This window comes from Vespula pensylvanica, chromosome 4, assembly GCF_014466175.1.
Source record: "Vespula pensylvanica isolate Volc-1 chromosome 4, ASM1446617v1, whole genome shotgun sequence".
Taxonomy (NCBI): domain Eukaryota; kingdom Metazoa; phylum Arthropoda; class Insecta; order Hymenoptera; family Vespidae; genus Vespula; species Vespula pensylvanica.
Window position 1 is genome coordinate 5,701,737 of NC_057688.1, and position 19,772 is coordinate 5,721,508.

Genomic DNA, 19,772 nt, shown 5'->3' on the forward strand with positions numbered 1-19,772 from the left:
CGCTATTCCCAGAAAACAATTTATAATATTATCGTATATCGTTGGATCTTTGTCGCATAAAATTTTCACAATATCATATCCTCGAGGTTTCAAAACTGCATCGCATTTTTGTATTGCTTCTGCGAAGATTGGTATCTTCATCAGAGATTCGCCTAAAAGAGACAATTTTAATTTTATATCGTGTTATGTAATTTCTCGCAGATTTAAATGAAATGTTTGCCATACCCATTCCGGTCCATTGTGAACCCATGCCTGAAAAAACAAACCAGATTTGTCGAGAATGTGCAATCACATTATCAGGAATCAAATCGATCGATGACACTGCATCTGCAGCTTCAACTTCGGGAATTACTATATACCCAGAATACAGAGAATGTGGGAATTGAGTTACAGTAATGTCGTAGATTAATTGAGCTAAGTCATCGTCTGCTTGATTCTCCTTCAGCTAAACGGTATCATCAGATTTAAATGATAATTTTCTATTCTGATCGATACGATTAAAAAATAGAAAACTTACACTATTAAAGATCGTAGAGATCATTTCCTCGGTTCGAGCAGAAATTACGTGAAGTCGTGGCATTGTGTTTGGTAAAAGCTCTCTCTTTTTTTTTTCTTTCGAACAACGTTTTAAGATAATGTGAGAGAAGGAACCTCCGATAGAGCAAGTGTTCACGGCAGCATAACCATCCGTCCAAGGTGTCGGTTTTGTGACAACTTTTACGCGTCCATCTCGAAGACATTTAGCATCCTCCGGAGGTTCGTCGTAATGAAGATTCGGAGGTATAACTCCTGTCTCCATAGCAATGATTACCTAGAAAAAGTGAAGTGAAATTAATCGATAATTATTCTAGATAAATTTATATAGATATTTCAAGTTTTTCCAGATGAATTACTTTGATGATCGAATTTATTGTATTATTACATATTGCATGACCAATATTCGATTTGACCGAACCGATTAGGAGAGGATTAGAGGGACTTCGATCTTGACCATAAACAAGATCTATCGCCTTTAATTCCTCGCGATCTACATCCTTGATCGCTGTACCATCCGCCTCGATATAAGTTACGTCGCTGGGTTTTAAACCGCATTGTTTCAATGTCTGCTTCATCATTTCTGCCTGGAATTCGGCCGTAGCAAAATAACAACTGTTTCTTATATTTGCTTTGCCGAACATTATTGTTGAATTAACAACCTCGGCATAAATACGCTTTGCATTTTTTGCTTTTTGAAGGAAAAAAACACCTATCGATTCGCTTCGCGAGAATCCAGAAGCTTTTGCGTCGAAAGATCTATTCACGCCATCGGCTGACAACAAATCTAACAATCAAAATAATTGACGTTGTTATTTCTCCAATGGAAAAATCTTTTGCATTCCAAATTTCATGAAATTTCGATGAACATTTAAAAGATAAAAATATAGATAGAAATTTCATTATTCCTGCAATAAACAAGTACATTTTTTTATCGTATTTATTTTGTTTTACCTAATTCATACATATGATAAGATGTTTGTGGATGCAAGATTACAACTCCAGTATCAACGATTGCCTCATCGCAAATTCCACACTTTATAGCTTCGTACGCTTTAGTAATTGCCAACGCACTGGATGTGCAAGCTGTGTCCATAGTACAGCTTGAGCCAACCAGTCCCATACAGAATGACATTCGATTAGATATCATAGCACGGCAACATCCTAATAGATTTAGTCCACTTTGCTACGTTCACAAAGAAATGTATTATTTATTGAAATGTTGTAATTGAAGATGAAATTTTTAATACGAATTTATTTGCTTACCTCCAATTTCTCATAAAAGAGAGCTTTATCTGACTCATTCAAGGTGAGTGCACCAAAAACAGCAGTTTTTGTATCTCGTAACTCTGTAGGATTTATTCCAGCATCAATGACCGCCTCGAATGTAACTTCAGTTGTCAATCTGACCGTCGGATCCATATAGTTAACAAGTTTCGCATTGATACCGAAGAAAACGTTGTCTAACTTTGTTATCTGCTTCATCGTTCCAATACGTGACGGAATTTTAATGTTTTCTGAAGAGATATTTTTTTAATAAAAAGAAGATATGTTTGTCAAATAAAAATTATTTTAAATCGAATAAATCTTTACATTAGAACTAATTTTATTTATCTTTACCTATGGACCATCTGTTATGATCTGCGGAAACGCAATCTATTCCATTCATAAGATTTTCCATCAACTCGTTGATATTCCCACTTTTAGGAAATCTTCCGGACATTCCAGAAATGACAACTGCATCATCGTCCAAATTTTCTAAAGTCATAGTTGCTTTCACGTGAACACTTGAAAAAGTAAATATTATAGCAAGTAGACGAATACTTTTAACTACAGCTCTGTTCATTCAACTACAGTATTTCACGAAGCACCTTTTTATTTATTTATATATATATATATATATATATATATATATATATATATAATTGAAATTTAAATTGATGTCATCGATAATTTGAATGCTATCGCATATATTTATTATTATAGAATAAATGAAGGCACTTTAATTACACATTAAAAGACGTAAACCGGATACAAGAAATATTCACGAGAAGAGTGCATTAAATATAAATTATTAATTACTTTTGAATACAAATTTTCTTTTTTTTAATTATTTACATTTGAGCCTATGTATATCTGTATTGTATTTGACTTTTGTTACCTCTTAGAATTCGACAAGATACAAAAAATGTTTTTTATTATTTTAATGATAACATTAACACTTTCATTCGATGCAAATCGTTTTCAAATCTTTTTTTGTTTCCATATAGTGGATTTTTTATTATCTCATACAACTATCAAAACATATGATACATACATATATATATCTTTTTTTAATAACGTTGTTATAAATATAGCATTATGGACAAGCACTCTTTTGTAGACTATATTTATTTAAATATAGTCTACATATGTAACTATGTCTACTAAGTCTACTATATAGATCATATTTATTTAAACTATATTTATTAAAATAAATTCGTTTTCTTCCAATTAACAGTATTATTTACTTTTATATATAAACGTAATTAATTAATTTAAAACAAACGTGTAAATAATAAATTCGTAGCAAATTAGTTTCTATAGCTAACAGTATTTAAAGAATTAAAAATTTATCATTTTGATATTAGAAATCAATTAGAATTACAAGTACTTAATCCTAATATGTGTGTGTGTATGTGTATAGAATATTATTTATAATAAAAATTTATAATAAATTTATTTTATATATTTCGACGATTGTATAGAAATTTTGCATTTAACCATTCGTTTTGATTTCTTTATAAGTTAAATGAAGTAAGAAGATGCTAATGTATGCTACCCGACAAACCATATCGCATAGAATGAACTGTTGAACTGTTTAAAATTGTAATGATGACCTTCGAATATTAAAATTCTATTTTAAATACTGCTTTCATCGAATGAGACATTATAATTTATTTATTTTTTTGTCGTTTCTCGCGATTATTCTAGAGATTTTTTTAATATACTAACGTTCTAAGTTCATGGCAGTAATAGCAAATATTGGTCATTAATAATAAAATAGTTCAATAAGTCACTTTCGTCATTTCCGTTGATAAATAAATTCTTGTAAAAATATGTAATATGTTAAATAAAAATATGTATATGTAAAATAAAAATAAATAATTGATGCATAGAATGACGTTGGAATGACAAGAAATTCTTCATAAAAATTCTTCATTTAAAATGCAATTATTTAAGTAATAATAAAATATCCTACGAACATCTTTTCTGTACTTGTTAATATTCATCTTATTTTTTGATAATTTAATTGATTTTTCTTAATAGTAAGTTTTGAATGTTTCATAAAATTTACTTTTACCTCGAAAGCAATCATTATATGAACAAGTACCTACACATCGTCTTTTTCAATTGAAGATATTAATATTTTACGCGAGTTATAAGTATTCTTGAATCAATTGTTAATTGACGTAAGTAAAGTATTAAATAATCAAAATTCACTTTTATTAAAAGAAAAAGAAAATTTCCAATATTTATATAAAGTTATGTTTATACCTTACTATAAGTAAATAAAGAATACTTTGTTATTAGCGATTAATTATTAACTAAACGTAAATATAATAATTCAATATATTTCACCTTCATAATAATAAATTATGAATAACTTATGTCGAATATAAAATTATTGGAGCGTATAGAAAAAGAGATTTTTATGCAACCTTAAAATCATAAATATATCTTTTATTTATTACTAACAACAATCTATAAAATAAATTTATGTATCTATTTCAATCGAACTTTCTTTGATAGAATATCTTAAGCGCAAATCGTGTTATAAATAAAAATCATTGTTTGCGTGTGTCTGTTGTGTGTATATCCGAGAAAAAATTATTGCTTCAAATAATATTCTTTAAGATGATGTAAATTATTGAGATTTTTAAATTAAGTAAATAATTCATTGTTTGATTGTTGTACATATAAATACTTCTCGAAACATTTACGATCATATTCCTCCTCATTCATATCCTCTTCCTCCTACAAAAGAAAGAAAAAATAATTATTACAGAATGAAGCATTGCCAAATTATATTTTTTAATTAATAATTTCTTTTCATCATTTGGATAACAATGATATCTTACCAACTTTTCAATAACAATAGGTTTTTTAACAATTTTGTGATATAAAAAGATTACGGAAGAGTTCATTTTGAATAAAACTTTCAGCCGTTTCAACAAATTCACCATTTCCAAATAACATTCTGCCTTCGGTTCAAGTTGGGATTGTGTCATTTTGAATAAATTAGGTATAAGAATAAATATTCCATGTTGACCCGATATTGATCTTTGTTTACAAACTTTTTCCATCGCAAAGACTTCCGAAGAGGCTTCGTTCTCATCATAAAACTCGAAAACAACGAATTTTTCGAGCGATGGACAAAGTCTCCTTGATTCTTGATCAAATATTTGAGTGACTGTGATCGAATTAAATGAAGAAAACAAAAATTCTTTATTTGCTCTTTGTAAGTCGAAAATAGCACCTATTTGACCTAAAGAAGAAGCTTCCTTTAATAATTTTTGTACCACTTTCGCATTCGTCAAATCAACCCCCATTTGTAAGACAAGCCTTTCTCCGTGTTCACACAATTGTTTTAGATAGTATTCTTCACTCTCTTTGCGTATTTCTTTAGAAACTACGAATAACTTTGTAACACCTTCATCAATCAACCATTTTATCAATCTCATACCAAAGCTGTCCAAACCCTCGACAATGAAGTAACATTTGTCCTTATCAAAACATAAGCTAGGTACAATAAAAGCAGACTTAGCCTGTTTCAACGGAGAGATTATTACCTAAAATGAAAATATTACGTTCATATATTAACAGTATAACTATTCATGAAAATAAGTCAAATATCAATATCGCTTACTTTTCCGTAACGTTGATTAACTTCTATCTTACTTTCCTCCTGCGTCGTTTTTGGAAAATGAAGTTTACGGGAAATAAGTGGTTTTAAGGTACCCGCTTGTAGAGCTTTTTTCATCAACTCCCCTATATTGCTTTTCACTTTCGCTGATAAATTCATTAAATCTTGCAAACAGTAGCTATACATACGAATATCCTTTAGAAAAGTATTTGTACCAAAAGTTCCGTGATTACTTATTTTAGAATTGTAAACCAATACGATATTTCTATGACATCCGACAACGTCTAAAGAAGATTCGAGATCGTCCAAGATCGAATAGCTTGCAACAACGAAATCCATGCCTTTGCCATTCGTCATATCGAGTAAGAAATGTTTATAGTTATCAACAGATATGATATGAGAATCTGGTATACGTGGTCGAATAGACTGGATGACTCGTTTTTCGGCATCCGTTTCGTAAGTCGTATAGACATCAAATTTGTAGGATAAAGATAAATGAATAAGAGCCTGTCCTAGGTCGCTAGCACCAAAGTGTATTAAAATAGTTTTTATTCTAGTTAACCAATATTTGTTCGAATTTAAAATGCAAAAAGCTGCAAAATAAACTTGAGGCATTATTGCAGCATCTTCGAAGCTCAAAGAGTTTGGAATTACCCAAGTAAAATCTGGATCGAGATAGATCTCATTCGTTATCGTTAAATTCCGAACAAGTCCCATTACTCTCCGACCTTTTTCGTCTGTTCCTGAATATTCTGTGATACATATCTGAGAATCTAAACTAACGTCATTGTCTAACCAATGCTCGTAAATATTTAAATCGAATGCAGCATACTCTACTTTAACAATACTTTTATCCTTCTCTTTGATCAACGGTAATTCTTCGGTCAAGGTTAATGAACCAGATTTCTCAATATTAGCTCGCCAACGCGACGAAGAAGTAGATTTCTTAGACAATGGCACCCAACTGTATGCGCCCCATACATTATCGGACGACAATACGTTCTGACGAAGGTTTAATTTTATCTGGTTTTGATAAAATGTATTTTCAAGCGAAAATTTTGGTGCTTTTGAATTTTGTAGATCGAAAATTTGAAGTTTTTTGTATCCTGGCTCTTGTTTCAGAACTCGAAGTGTCTCAAAGACATTCTTTTCTGTAATAGTATTCACCAAAAAGATAACTTTGTCATATTTCGAATCTGTTAAACTCTTCTTCAGTTGATCAATGCAATTGTCTTGATTTTTAATGACAATTAGTTTCTTTGAATCCTCAACTTTTCGTAAAAGCAAAACCGTACGACCAGAAACTATTTTTTTCTTTAGAATGAGACTTAATCCTACATATGTAAGTGCCTCAATTAGTTTATCTTGATTTTCCATTTTTACGATTATCAATAGAAATGATTTTTTATCTGTATTATTAATAATATTTCTTATATCATTAAAATGAGTGCTGTCGATGATCATTAAAGTAAACTTTTCGTCAAGCATCTGATTAAGATTTTCTTTAGCAACGCATTTTATTTCGAAGTTATGCTTCGTTGTCTCCAATATGTTATCGAAACATTCTAAAATATTATCTTGATCATGTGATTCCGACTCTTTTACCAGCATTATCTTTCTCGTAGTATTTTCACAAATATTTTCCGAAAGTAATGTTAGTACTATGTGGCAAACGTCGATCATATTCATCTGCGTTTCGTCTACGTTTGGAATAAATCGAGCTTCGTCCATAAATAAATTCTCACCAGTGTTTTCTGCTGTTAATTCCGTATATTCAACACCGCTCATCTCAATACCTGTACAAGCTATCATGTTGATCCATTTGTTGTAATTCATCGGTACAACTAAAAAATAATTATCCGTTATATTTATATGGCTTAACAACAAATGAAAAATAAATTGTTAGATCTCACCTTTTTCTTTGTTCGTTTCTTGTTTGAATTCATTTATATTAATGACGATCTTTTGTATTACACTTGGCATCAATATATGTTTATTATTGCTATTAAAAATTTGTACTTGGAACAATCCTTCCAGTAATGGTACCCAACTGTTATTCCATGTAAGCTCTCCATTTGAAGAGGTTGACGATAGTCTATTAACACATTTATAAAATTCTCCATATTCATAACCACGCATGAATAGGTCCATATAAAAATCTTCTCTCGTATATATTTGCTTTTCTTTTTTTAATGAACTCACATCAGGATATTCCTTTGGATACATATTTGTCGATGTTATAGTTCCAGAGGCTATCATAATATTATTGTTAATCAATATTTCAAATAATCCCGACCCTAAAAACGAACGAACGAATTAACTTACTAATTTATTAATAATGCGAAAATACGTGATTGCTACAATTACTTACCTTTCGATACCATAATTGCCAACTTAAGGATATCATTATCCGGTACTTTTAGTAATACATTGTGAATAATAATATTCTCAAATATGAAAAATTGATCAGTGTCTTTTCCTAATGATACCTGAATATCTTGAACAAAATGCAAGTAAACACTTAAAGGTATTATTATATCGTTACCAATTCTAAAATCTTCCAAATATTTGAATTCATCTGATCTTAAATCCAACATAAACGTTTTTTGTGCAGATGAAGTTGTGTTCGACTCCTCGAAGAAACTTACGTACCTATCGTGCACGAATAAAAAAATTATTTATATTATGCAAGCAGTTGAAATCAATAACATATTTACCAATTGGTGCTATGTTCCCATCGGACGAGGGGAGAAATCAATGGTGTATTTTTAGAAACAGGATATGGAATTCGCGGATATAACTGTTTCAACGCGATAGGATACCCAAGATTATAAAGCTTTCCTAGAGTAGTTAGAAGTAAAGATGTATTGTCCTCATGGCCACGTCTTGTTAATGCTAAATTAATGCAATTGCTGTGCAATGATTTTTTCAAAATAGCCTGAAGAATATAATGTCATGAATTTTATAGTACAAATAAAAACAATTTAAATGTTTTTCAATTATGAATAAACCTGAAGAAGTCCGTGGGGTGCAATTTCAATAGTTATTGCGTTATTTGGTAACATGGTCAAGACTTCTTCGAATAAAACGGAGGAAAGAAGATTATTGGTATGATATTCCGCCGATGACAGGAGCGCTCTATCTGATTTCCATTCATTTTTCGGAACAGAGGTGCATAGCCAACGTTTACTACGAGTTTTCGGATGAGGAAGAACTTTTTTCAAGTATTCCAACAATTTTTGACCAGCCGGTGCAATGTAACGACTATGATAAGCAATATTACCAGATGGCACGGCTTTAGCGAATATTCCTTTCTCCTAAAATGGGAATAAAGATCGTTAGTTTTACATTACTATTACAATCAAAATTGTTTTTTAGACGACTTCTTAAAGTTTACCTGTAATCCTTTGACAAAAGCTTTTACGGATTCAGTTGGTCCACTTATGGTAGAACTATCAGCACTATTATGACAAGCAACATCGATGTCTTCGGGACAAAGATGTTTCACCTGTTCATAACCAAGACCAACTGCTGCCATAGAGCCATGTATCAAATCGCTTTCTTTCGATGCCAGACCTCGAGATAGAGCGCACAAAATCATTTCCTCAGCGGTGAAACAACCATCCGCGTAAGAACAACCCAGTTCACCCACAGAATGACCGATCATATAATTTGGTTTCACACCGACTGCGTATAAAATATCCACTAGGCCAATCTACGTAAAAAGAATAATAAAAACACAATTTATTTGAAAAAGAAGAACACTACAGGGCGCTTAGTGATATAAGACAATGAATTACTTGGACAGCCGCTATTCCCAGAAAACAATTTATAATATTATCGTATATCGTTGGATCTTTGTCACATAAAATTTTCACAATATCATATCCTCGAGGTTTTAAAACTTCATCGCATTTTTTTATTGCTTCTGCAAAGATTGGTATCTTCATCAGAGATTCGCCTGAAAGAGATAATATTAAATTTATATCGTGTTATACAACTTCTTGCAGATTTAAATGAAAGTATTTGTCATACCCATCCCGGTCCATTGTGAACCCATCCCCGAAAAAACGAACCAGATCTCTTGAGATTGTTCAATAATAGGTACAATTTCTTCTACAATTTTTTCTGGATTTGTTTTACCATCTGGTGGCATTAATATATATCCACGAAACAAAGAGTTATTTAATGGTTTTTCATTAAGATCAAAGATCAACTGTTTGAATTCCTCGTCTTCATAATTCTTCTTTAACTAAACGTAAGTGAAGCGTGAATCATGATCTTTAAGTATGATATATCGAATAAAACATACATCGTTCACTTACTGCATTAAAGATCTCTGTTAACATTTCCTTATTTCGAACAGACATTGTGCAAAGTCGAGGTATATCATTCATTGAAAGTTCTTTCTTTTTCTTATTTTTCGGGTGACGTTTTAGAATAATGTGAGAAAAGGAGCCACCATAAGAGATAGTGTTTACGGCAGCGTAACCATCCGTCCAAGGTGTCGGTTTTGTAACGACTTTTACTCGTCCATCGCGAAGACAATTAGCATCCTCTGGAGGTTCCTCGTAATGAAGATTCGGAGGTATAACTTCTTTTTCCATAGCAATGAGTACCTAAAAATTATGGATTAACTTAATACACAATAATCAAATAAATTAATATTAAATACTTAAAATATTTTGAAGGAGAGAAAGAGAGAAAAAATGTACCTTAATAATCGAATTTATTGTATTAGTACAACTTGAATGACCAATATTTGACTTGATCGATCCTATTAGAAGAGGATTGGAAGAACTTCGATCTTGACCATAAACAAGATCTATCGCCTTCAATTCCTCCCGATCTACTTTCTTGATTGCCGAACCATCTGCTTCGATATAACTTATGTCGCTCGGTTTTAGGCCGTTTTGATCCAACGTTTCCTTCATCATTTGCGCTAGAAACTCAGCGGTATTGTACATCACACTGTTATCTTTCGTACATTCGCCAAACATCACATTTGCACCACTTATCTCGGCGTAAATACGCTTGGCGTCTTTGGCTTTTTGAAGAAAGAGGACACCTACGGATTCGCTGCGCGTATATCCCGATGCTTTTGCATCAAACGATCTAGTTACACCGTCCGATGCTAATAAACCTAAAATTCGATTTTTCTGATGTTTAAAATGTTTCAATAGTCTCCTCGTTCCGAACATTTTATTTGATTGTATTTATTTGACTCTACCTAATTGACCCAACTGATAGGAGATATTCGGAAACAATACAAGGACTCCGGCATCGACTATCGCAGCCTCGCATTCACCAGATTGTATAGATTCGATCGCTTTTTTTAAAGCCATTGCGCTACCAATACAAGCTGATTGGATGGTACAACTTGGACCCACAAAGTCCATAGAAAAGGATATTCTATTTGATGCCATTGTACGAGCGGATCCCAACATACCCAAACCATGTGGCTACATCAATAACATCGATGAGCATTGATCTCCAAATGTTATCCAACACTTATTTAATAATATGAATTCAATTACTAACCTCGTATTTTTCATAAAGAACAGTTTTATCAGACTCTACGAAAGATAATGATGCAAAGACGCCGATGTTCGCTCCACGTACGTCCATCGGATTCAATCCTGCGTCAACGATCGCTTCCCATACAGACGATGATAACATCCTAACTATTGGATCCATCGAATTCGCAAGTCTCGAACTAATGCCGAAAAAAATATTGTCTAATTTTGTAATATCTGGCATTATCCCAATACGTGACGGAACTTGTTGAAATTCTAGGAAAAAATCATTTAATCGTGCATAGTTCTCGATATTTGCGTAAATAGAATTAAGTTAACGATCATAATCTTACTTTTGGGCCATCTCGAATGATTGTCCGATATACAATCGACACCATTCATAAGGTTTTCAATTAGTTCATTGATATTATTACTATTTGGAAATTTTCCGGATATACCAGAAATCACAATTGCGTCGTCATCCAATTTTTCTGGAGCCATATTAATTGAGATATATACTTTAAGAGAGAAGAACTAAAATTGCGGAGTAATAAATACGACTGATTCGACAAACGATTGTCATTTACATAACAATATTTCATTGGGAATCACCTTTTTATACTGTCGATGACATAATTTTCTAGGAGTGGGAATTATTGACATTTGCAAGTACAATGTTATGTTTCCAATACTCATCGTTAAAAAAGAGGTAGGGTCAAAGTTACTACTATTTCGAACGCGCGTACTAAAAATGATTGAAAGCAATTTTCAAATTCAATTCAATCAGCTAACTTTCAATTAAATTCTTTTTCTTTTTTTTTTCTTACTATTTACTTTTAAGTGAAATACAAATAAAATATTAATTTATATTAATAGGATAAATGATTTCGACAAAAAAATCGCACGGAAAGTTTCTTACAAAGAGATTCTTACTCGGAGAATACAGAAAGATTTTTATATAATAAATCTTCGTCTCAAATGTATTAATATAAAGTGTTACCGACAGAAAATATTTCTTCACGGATTTTATAAAAAAATTTTCTTTCATAACATATGTTGTTTTGATATTAAACATGACCAGGTAAATTACATATAAGTATTAATAAAATGCTAATGTATGTGTCGACACGACAATACGATATTCAATTCACTACGCAATAAAAGACGTAACTATTTAAAATTTTAATATCCAACATACTTCCAATTCAAATTTTATTGTAATATTTTGAAAATGTATTCAAATACGACATACATCGATAATAATTCTATTTTTTTTTTCTTTCTTTTCGTAATATTTGTTTGTGCGAGCAAAGAATGAAAAAAAAATAAATATATCATTTATATAAATATAAGAAATTTATATAATTTATATAAATTGATATTAATTGGTATTAATATTAATATTATAAAAACTAAAGTGGACGAGATAATTAAAATAAGATCATATCTTTCAATTTACCATTTTATAAATTGTGAAAATTTGTTTACATTAATATGTATGTATGTAAGTATGTATATATATATATATATATATATATATATATATATATATTTCTAAATGAAATAAGTCTTTTTCAATAGTCTGAGATTATGATACCTTTATAAAGATATCTTTTGTTAAGACGTTATTCACAATGAAAATTAAAAAATTAAAATTGTTGAACATTGTACTCTAAAAATAAAACAACACGTACTATACTTTTTTAAATATTATCATTATCAATGTAATTTATTCGTACGAATTTTTTAAAAGCGCCCAATGATAGGCAATCGTTGCTTTATTGTTATACAACATGTATACATCATACAGGAGCTTGAAAAAATATTTCTCAAGGTAGATGACGCTCATAATCGATACTCATTAATCATTATCGATTATTACATTATGATTATTAAAATATAATGAATATATAGTTACTATCGTAAATAATAATGATGATGATCGTACATCCTCTCGTTATTCTTAAAAATATTGATGTTTTTATATTAATGATATATTTTCTTTTTTAATAATGATCTCCATTGCAATTTTGTAATAGTATTCAAATCTTGGCACATCAAATAGAATGGAGCATTTACATGATATATCGACTCGTTCATATGTAAATAGAATGAGTTCAAGTAAAGTACTTCTGTAATGTCTATGATAAAATACTTCTGTAATATCTGTGATGATATAATATATAATAAAATATTCTTTCATTTTTTATATCAAGTTATTGTAAAAATGTTTTTATATTTAATATATTACGGTCATAAAATTAATATTATAAGAAATATTTTATTTGAACATTTTTTGGCCTATTTTATCATGTACTATTCTTTATTTTATTGTCTATCCAATAAAATGCATGCATTTGACTACGTAATTATATGATATAGCTAATCACAATGTATCAATTTTTGAACCATCAAAAATCAGGAAATATTTCTAGATACGACCTTGCTTCAAATACTTTGACATTCCAGAAAAAGTATGTATATATTTTTTTATTTAATAATATATGTATATTGTTTTACTTTTCTCCATGATCTTTTTTTTATTATATAAGATATCTATTGATATCTTATATTTGTAACTATTAATTTTTTTAATCTAAGTTAATAATAATATATTAATCATGCTTATCTCTTACTTTTAGATAACCTCTAACATTTCATCAATTTTCTATATATTGATGTAAAATGAAATACTTTCTGTGCTTTTACAAGAAAAGAAATGTTATGAAAGAGAAATACTTAATAAAAAATATAATGATGTATTTTTTAAAGTGCTATTGAAAATATTCAGAAATTAATATCTATATCAAATAAAAATTGCATATAAATTATATACATAAAAGAGAGACAATTTAAGAATTAATTTGAAAGCACTTGTTCATAATTGAATATATTTTTGTTAAAAAATGGAGAAAGATAATCTGAAAATATTAGTATATCAAGAACAATCAGAGAGCAAAATAAATCAATGTTGGCAATGTCTTACAGAATCATCTAATACAAACTCAGTACCAACGAACAATTATACAAATGAATCACGAAATTTTAAGAATATGCTATATATACAAAATACATATAATTCTAGTAATGAACTTTTGCCAAATAAATTAATTAATCTAATAAAATTAGATTTGTCTGACAATTATTTAAAGGATCTACCTGATTATTTAGATGTATTAAAAAATCTACAACATCTCATTCTTAATAATAATCAACTTTCATATTTGCCAAGTATAATTGGAGATCTGGAAAAATTAATATCTTTAAAAGTACATAACAACAACATAACAGAAGTTTCAGAAAATATTGGAAATTTATCAAATCTTGAAGATTTGGATTTAAGTTCTAATAAATTAACAGACATTCCATGTACTTATAAAATGTTAAATAGATTAAAATATCTTTCTCTTGCTAATAACAATTTTATATGTATTCCTGATTGCCTCAGAATAGGAATGTGCAACTTGGAAATATTAGATTTATCACAAAATAGTCATATTATGTTGAATGTTCCATTATGCAGTATGAAGATTAAAAGATTTTATGCAAAAGAAAATGATATCTGCCCATCATTTGTAAATTGGATGTTTACTAACAAATATTATAAATTGGAAGAAGTATTATTAGATTATACAGTGTTTCAGAAATTTAATTTTCCAAGTGAAGAAATATCAGTTTTAAATATTAAAAAATTATCCATGGTACAATGTAAATTGTCTGAACAATTTTTAAGCGAAATCATTAAAAGACTAAAATGTCTTGAAAGTTTAAATATTGGTAATAATGAGATAACAATGAAAGGAAATACTTTTTGGGTTTTACCAATTCAAGATATAAAAAATAAATCTAATGTGAAAGAAATAAATGCTTGTAAAACAAATATTCCAATGATACCTAAATGCATAAATGAGTTTCTGGCTTTGGTAACAATAGATGCTAGTTTTAATTACATCACTTGGTTACCTGATGAAATATGTGACTTGCATAATTTACAAAATTTGATAATAAATAATAACTTATTAGTTAGTTTGCCCGACTCTATCGGTCAATTGACATCACTTAAAACATTAAAAGCTAGTTATAATGCATTAACTTGTTTACCAAGTTCTATGATGCATTTAAATAATTTACAGTTTCTGGACCTTTATGATAATGAATTTTATGCAGCAACAGATATTAATATTAATATAACTTGTTTACAAGGAATAGACCTTGAACAAAATTACTTTTCAACTAATGATTTACCGGTAAGATAATTACAAAATTTTTGCTATATAAAAAATTAATAAAAATACAAAATTTAAATTAATTAACTATCTATAAAACTTTACAAAATACAATTTTTTTACATTAATAAATTATATTATTAGATCACGAAGAGTTATTATGAAAATTTAAGAATAGCATTATTAGAATATTGGAACAAAGAATATAGAGAAGTTGGTTTAAAAAAGAAGTCTGAATGCAGAGATAGCAATGAATCTTTACATTCATTTTACACATATAATACTAATGATGACGAGTGTGTATCATTTTTCTTTTCTAATTACTTTTAGTTAATGCTTATTATATAACTGAAGTCCTTGGTTAATCTCTAGATTACAAGAAATAGAGAATTCTTCTGAATGGGTTGAGGAAAATTGGGATGACTCAGAAAATTCAGCAGATGAATTTGATCCAAATGGTAAGATATACAAATTGGGATATTTTCTAATATCTATTTTTTATCAATATTGTATCATATAAAGTATGTAATATAATGTGTTACTTTCACAGAATATTGGGAACCGAAACCGCGACAATGTTCTCCTATCTTTGCTTATAAAAGACAAATTTTTCAATCATATTTTTGTCCCTCAGATTTACATGCTAAATCAATTGGTAAGCATCTTAAACAAATATTACATAATGCTACTTTATCTTTGAATACCGAATTTGAAACAGGTCAATTTGAAGATGTCTGATAATTAGAAACATAGTTAAAAATAAAATTGGTCTATGTCACTGCCATTAAATCAAATAAATATTAATATATATTTTTTGATAAAATATTAAATATTTATGTTTTGTTACTTTTTATTACACTTATGTAAATATATGTATTCTTGTATGTGCAAACAGTGATACTAATGTGAAAATATAGAAATGATCAATGAACATGTGATTTCTACCAAAACATAATATAAAAATAAAGTATAATAAAATAATAAAAAGTATAATATAATAATGAAAATCTTAAGATTTCGTCGCTATCATCGTTCGCGAGAAAAATTGATATTGAAGGATATCTGTTTACTTTGGAGCTCCCATTTTAAGCACTATGGAAAAAAAATCTAATAAAGTCAAAATAATTTGTTTTTCAAAGCTTTTTCTTATTTTCAAATATATACGATATATATATATATATATTTATATATATATATATTTACTTATCATGATATTTATTATATCAGTTTCAACAGTGGTATATATGCCTGTTCATTCAAAAAAATAATAATCTTTTTTTCGAAATTAATTCGATATTTTAAATCAGATGTCATATATAAAAACCTCTTTCATGCAATAATCCAACATTTGCAATCTGTTGTCCATTTACCACAAAATGCTTCTTGTTTTTTGCTCCTGTTAAACTTTCAAACATCATACTTTGAAATTATCGTCATTTATAATCGGCGCAACATTTGCAACAATCGCAAACTGGATAATTCTTAAAATCATGGGCATTTAAACGAATTCTCTTTCTATCCAACTACAAGAGAAAGATAGAGAAAGAAAATGTTAAAAAAAAATTTGATATAAAAAATGAACGCATACTATGTAATTATGCAAAAAATATAATTTCATTTACTTTTCCATCGTCCAGATCTTTCGTTTTTAAGGACTTTCTTTTACTTTTATGCTTTTTTCTTTTCTCCTTAACTTTCGAACTTTTCTTAACACACGTGTCAGGATATTTTCTAACGTATACATCCCTCGGTTTTTCTTTCTTTCGTTTCTTTAAAAGTATTCGAGATTTTTCTTGATCAGCCCTACGATTTCTGTGATATTTTGGAGAACCTTGATCTAACGATCCACTTTCCATATCCAAATCCGAGCAATTGCATGTGCAACCACTTATTTTTCCTTTTTCTTCTAAATGGCTACTTTTCAAAAAAAAATAAAAAAATAAATAAAAAAAAATTTTTATATATATATACGTATATGCGATTGTTAATAATTTAAGTTATTTAAATAATTACATCGGTTTTGCGCCCATCAGTTTTGTACGTTTCCATTTACGAGTTACGCAAAATAATATGATGCATGAAATGATGAAAAAAAAGATAAGAAGAAGGAAGAGATTCAACCATGGCATCGATGATGTAGTTTCGGTCGTGTCGGTTGGTTGTTTTTCTTCTGGTTGACTTACTTCAGTTGACGGTTTCTCTTGACTATAATATAAAAAATAATGACAAAATGAATAAATAATAAGTATGTAACAGTGATTGATTTCAATACATAACAGTAAACAAATTTTACCAAACGTACGATGTCTTTTTTCCTTCAGTTGAAGACACGGTGTGCTGATTTTCATGATTCGTGCAATTCTCTTTTATTTTGTCATTTTTCTCCTTCTCCTTACCCGCGTTTCCTTCTTCTGCATTTTTATGTAAATTTCGTTTCGAAATTGGGTGCGATTGTCCCTTGGAAATGTCATCGTTGACGATAGCATCGAAAGATTTGACATTTCTACTTCTTGTTACATATTTCGCTAGATCAGGCCTTCCTAACATTCTCAAGGTCACATCCATCATGGCGCGATTAGAATTTTCCTCTCCTTTTTTTATTTTTATTTTTTTTTTAACATACATACATAGACACATTATTAATCGCTATTATTAACAATTTTATAAGTTTTTTCAAGAGATGATTTTTTAAGCTGGCATATTTAATGAATGAAATAATCGACACATACGGTTACTGAAAGAAAAGACCTCAATGTTATATGAACTCTGTTTTACCATATTAGCACCTAGATAATTATTGTTCCAATTTTCAAGTCTGATCAGACAATCCCGTTTTGTGATTCCATCGTTGTTGAAATATTCTCGTAGAATCCTTGTCGTCCGTATCTCAGGAATATATTTCATCGAAGCGCTCATTATGTTTATAAGTCGAAAACATTCCAAAGGATTTAATCTCAATGATAAATATTCAAGTTCCTTTCGATCAAAATCATCCTTGTCCACCATTGCATTGAGCGAGCCATATTTCTGATAAAATATTATATATATGTATATATATATATATTTTTTTTTATTTTATACAATTTTTGCATGTAATAATTTAAAAAACCATAACCTATGTTTTATTATAAAAATCGATTCCCAAAAAGAATCGAGACGAAAAATTATTTAAAAGATAGATAAGCAGAAATTGAAAGCTTATAAGTAACTTACTGTTATGAAAATAATGATTACAACATAAATGTTACGTACAAATCGCATCGTAGAAAAATATTTAAAAAGTTCAAAATTTTTTTACCATCGGGCATTTCCGTTATTATCACGAAAAAAATAAACATTCGATAGATAATATCTTCACGCTTAATATGTAGATATTTTGATACACTCACACACACACACACACACACACACACACACACACAGACATATGCTCAAACACATCTTTGAAAATACATTGTCAGAATATATTTATATTTAGTGCAGAAAGAAAAGGTTAAGTAAATAAATTACAAAAAATATTTTGAAAAAGGAATTCGTGCAGTATTTATATTATTATTTAGAAATTATTTTATCGAACTTCATATACGTATATATTTGTACGAATTTATTTAAAATAATATAATCTTCTATAAGAACAATCAGTGATCTCTTTTTAGATCTTCGATGGAGGATAAGATCAACAAGATTTTTGTTCTTTATTCAAAATGAACGAATTAAAAAGGGACGCGGCATATAAAAATTTGCAATCGAGATTAAATAATTTATTACAAATTAATACCGAGACCATCTTGTCGTCAACGTTCGACGAAGAAATTCAAAACTTTTTAACTCGGTGTGTAAAAATGACGATAATTTATTTATAACAGAAAATTGTACGATGTACAATTATAAAAACATACTTTGTGATATATTAGGTTGGTCATTTTAAATGTTACAGAATTGTTTTCTTCTTGCTGGAATCATTAAATATAATAATTTGAATTATTTTTTATTTTTAATTAATTGGAGTGAACAAGCAAATATCTTGCTTATAAAAGAATATTTAACAAGATTATCTTTTTTCTCTTTTTGGCAAGATAAAAAATTTATAAATAAAAAGACAAGAATATATAGGAATATAACGAATATAATAAATATTTTCCCATGTCTGTAATTATTTCAATATTTTATTTTTATATTTAGAGATTATTACGTCAAAAACACTACGATTATCCTAAACAACAAAAATAAAAAAGATTTTAAAAGAGAAAACAGGATGAATTTAGATTCGTTTGTTCCTTCTTTAAATAGAACGCAATTGGGAGAAGGTAAGGGTACATTATAGAGAATAATATTTTTTTATATGAAAATTATTAACATTCGTTCATCGAATATATCTTCTTTTTAGAAATTTCTACCTATAAAATGCCATTACATATGGTCTGTATTATCGTCATCTTAACGATAATCTTAACTTGTTGTTTCACATTGTATTTAAGAAACAAATTAATGGCTTTAGTATATAAGGTGATAGGAAAAAAGAAAAAAGATAGGTAGGAATTATAAAAAATATTTCTTATTTAATCTGTATAACAAATATGTTCAAGTTTA

At 28.9% G+C, this 19,772-nt stretch overlaps 4 protein-coding genes across 5 annotated transcripts in view; 1 reads left to right on the top strand and 3 right to left on the bottom strand.

The window, feature by feature from the left end:
• The window catches only part of LOC122628583 (fatty acid synthase-like), an 11,777-nt gene extending 9,424 nt beyond the window's left edge, over positions 1-2,353 (bottom strand). The window contains exons 1-7 of the mRNA XM_043810999.1: positions 2,155-2,353; positions 1,801-2,051; positions 1,489-1,720; positions 894-1,321; positions 518-811; positions 226-445; positions 4-152 (exon numbers count right to left, since the gene is read on the bottom strand). Coding sequence (XP_043666934.1) covers positions 4-152; positions 226-445; positions 518-811; positions 894-1,321; positions 1,489-1,720; positions 1,801-2,051; positions 2,155-2,302 — 1,722 coding nt within the window. The 5' untranslated portion in view covers positions 2,303-2,353. The remainder of the gene's footprint in view (positions 1-3; positions 153-225; positions 446-517; positions 812-893; positions 1,322-1,488; positions 1,721-1,800; positions 2,052-2,154) is intronic.
• A 1,883-nt stretch (positions 2,354-4,236) lies between these two features.
• On the bottom strand, positions 4,237-11,527 carry LOC122628351 (fatty acid synthase-like). The gene is made up of 15 exons (XM_043810571.1): positions 11,310-11,527; positions 10,982-11,232; positions 10,671-10,902; positions 10,156-10,583; positions 9,766-10,059; positions 9,476-9,692; positions 9,241-9,401; positions 8,838-9,155; positions 8,452-8,757; positions 8,158-8,378; positions 7,812-8,092; positions 7,354-7,737; positions 5,444-7,284; positions 4,656-5,366; positions 4,237-4,551 (listed from the first exon to the last, which is right to left on the bottom strand). The coding sequence occupies exons 1-15, from the start codon at positions 11,455-11,457 to the stop codon at positions 4,459-4,461; spliced, it is 5,886 nt and encodes a 1,961-aa protein (XP_043666506.1). The 5' UTR covers positions 11,458-11,527; the 3' UTR covers positions 4,237-4,458.
• A 2,277-nt stretch (positions 11,528-13,804) lies between these two features.
• On the top strand, positions 13,805-16,205 carry LOC122628334 (leucine-rich repeat protein SHOC-2-like). Of its 2 annotated transcripts, XM_043810544.1 has the most exons (5): positions 13,805-15,203; positions 15,327-15,478; positions 15,555-15,640; positions 15,733-15,837; positions 15,901-16,205. In XM_043810544.1, exons 1-5 carry the CDS (start codon positions 13,863-13,865, stop codon positions 15,918-15,920), a joined length of 1,704 nt encoding a protein of 567 aa, XP_043666479.1. In that variant the 5' UTR covers positions 13,805-13,862; the 3' UTR covers positions 15,921-16,205. The 2 variants fall into 2 exon arrangements, with proteins under 2 accessions (XP_043666479.1, XP_043666478.1); XM_043810543.1 differs by having other exon boundaries at positions 15,733-16,203.
• Positions 16,206-16,615: 410 nt separating this feature from the next.
• On the bottom strand, positions 16,616-18,196 carry LOC122628584. Its single transcript, XM_043811001.1, has 5 exons — positions 17,969-18,196; positions 17,485-17,773; positions 17,196-17,387; positions 16,805-17,096; positions 16,616-16,705 (listed from the first exon to the last, which is right to left on the bottom strand). The coding sequence occupies exons 1-5, from the start codon at positions 18,186-18,188 to the stop codon at positions 16,616-16,618; spliced, it is 1,083 nt and encodes a 360-aa protein (XP_043666936.1). The 5' UTR covers positions 18,189-18,196.
• Between the last annotated feature and the right edge of the window lie 1,576 nt (positions 18,197-19,772).

Coding starts and splice junctions, on each gene's coding strand:
- LOC122628584 (XM_043811001.1), bottom strand. CDS start 18,188: ATGGTGGACAAGGATGATTTTGATCGAAAGGAACTTGAATATTTATCA. Junction 17,774..17,968: donor TTGGAACAATAATTATCTAG/GTGCTAATATGG, acceptor AAATAAAAAAAG/GAGAGGAAAATTCTAATCGC. Junction 17,388..17,484: donor ACTGAAGGAAAAAAGACATC/GTACGTTTGGTA, acceptor TTTATATTATAG/TCAAGAGAAACCGTCAACTG.
- LOC122628351 (XM_043810571.1), bottom strand. CDS start 11,457: ATGGCTCCAGAAAAATTGGATGACGACGCAATTGTGATTTCTGGTATA. Junction 10,584..10,670: donor CTATCAGTTGGGTCAATTAG/GTAGAGTCAAAT, acceptor ATCGAATTTTAG/GTTTATTAGCATCGGACGGT. Junction 4,552..4,655: donor CTATTGTTATTGAAAAGTTG/GTAAGATATCAT, acceptor TTTCTTTTGTAG/GAGGAAGAGGATATGAATGA.
- LOC122628334 (XM_043810543.1), top strand. CDS start 13,863: ATGGAGAAAGATAATCTGAAAATATTAGTATATCAAGAACAATCAGAG. Junction 15,479..15,554: donor TATAATACTAATGATGACGA/GTGTGTATCATT, acceptor GTTAATCTCTAG/ATTACAAGAAATAGAGAATT. Junction 15,641..15,732: donor AGATGAATTTGATCCAAATG/GTAAGATATACA, acceptor TTACTTTCACAG/AATATTGGGAACCGAAACCG.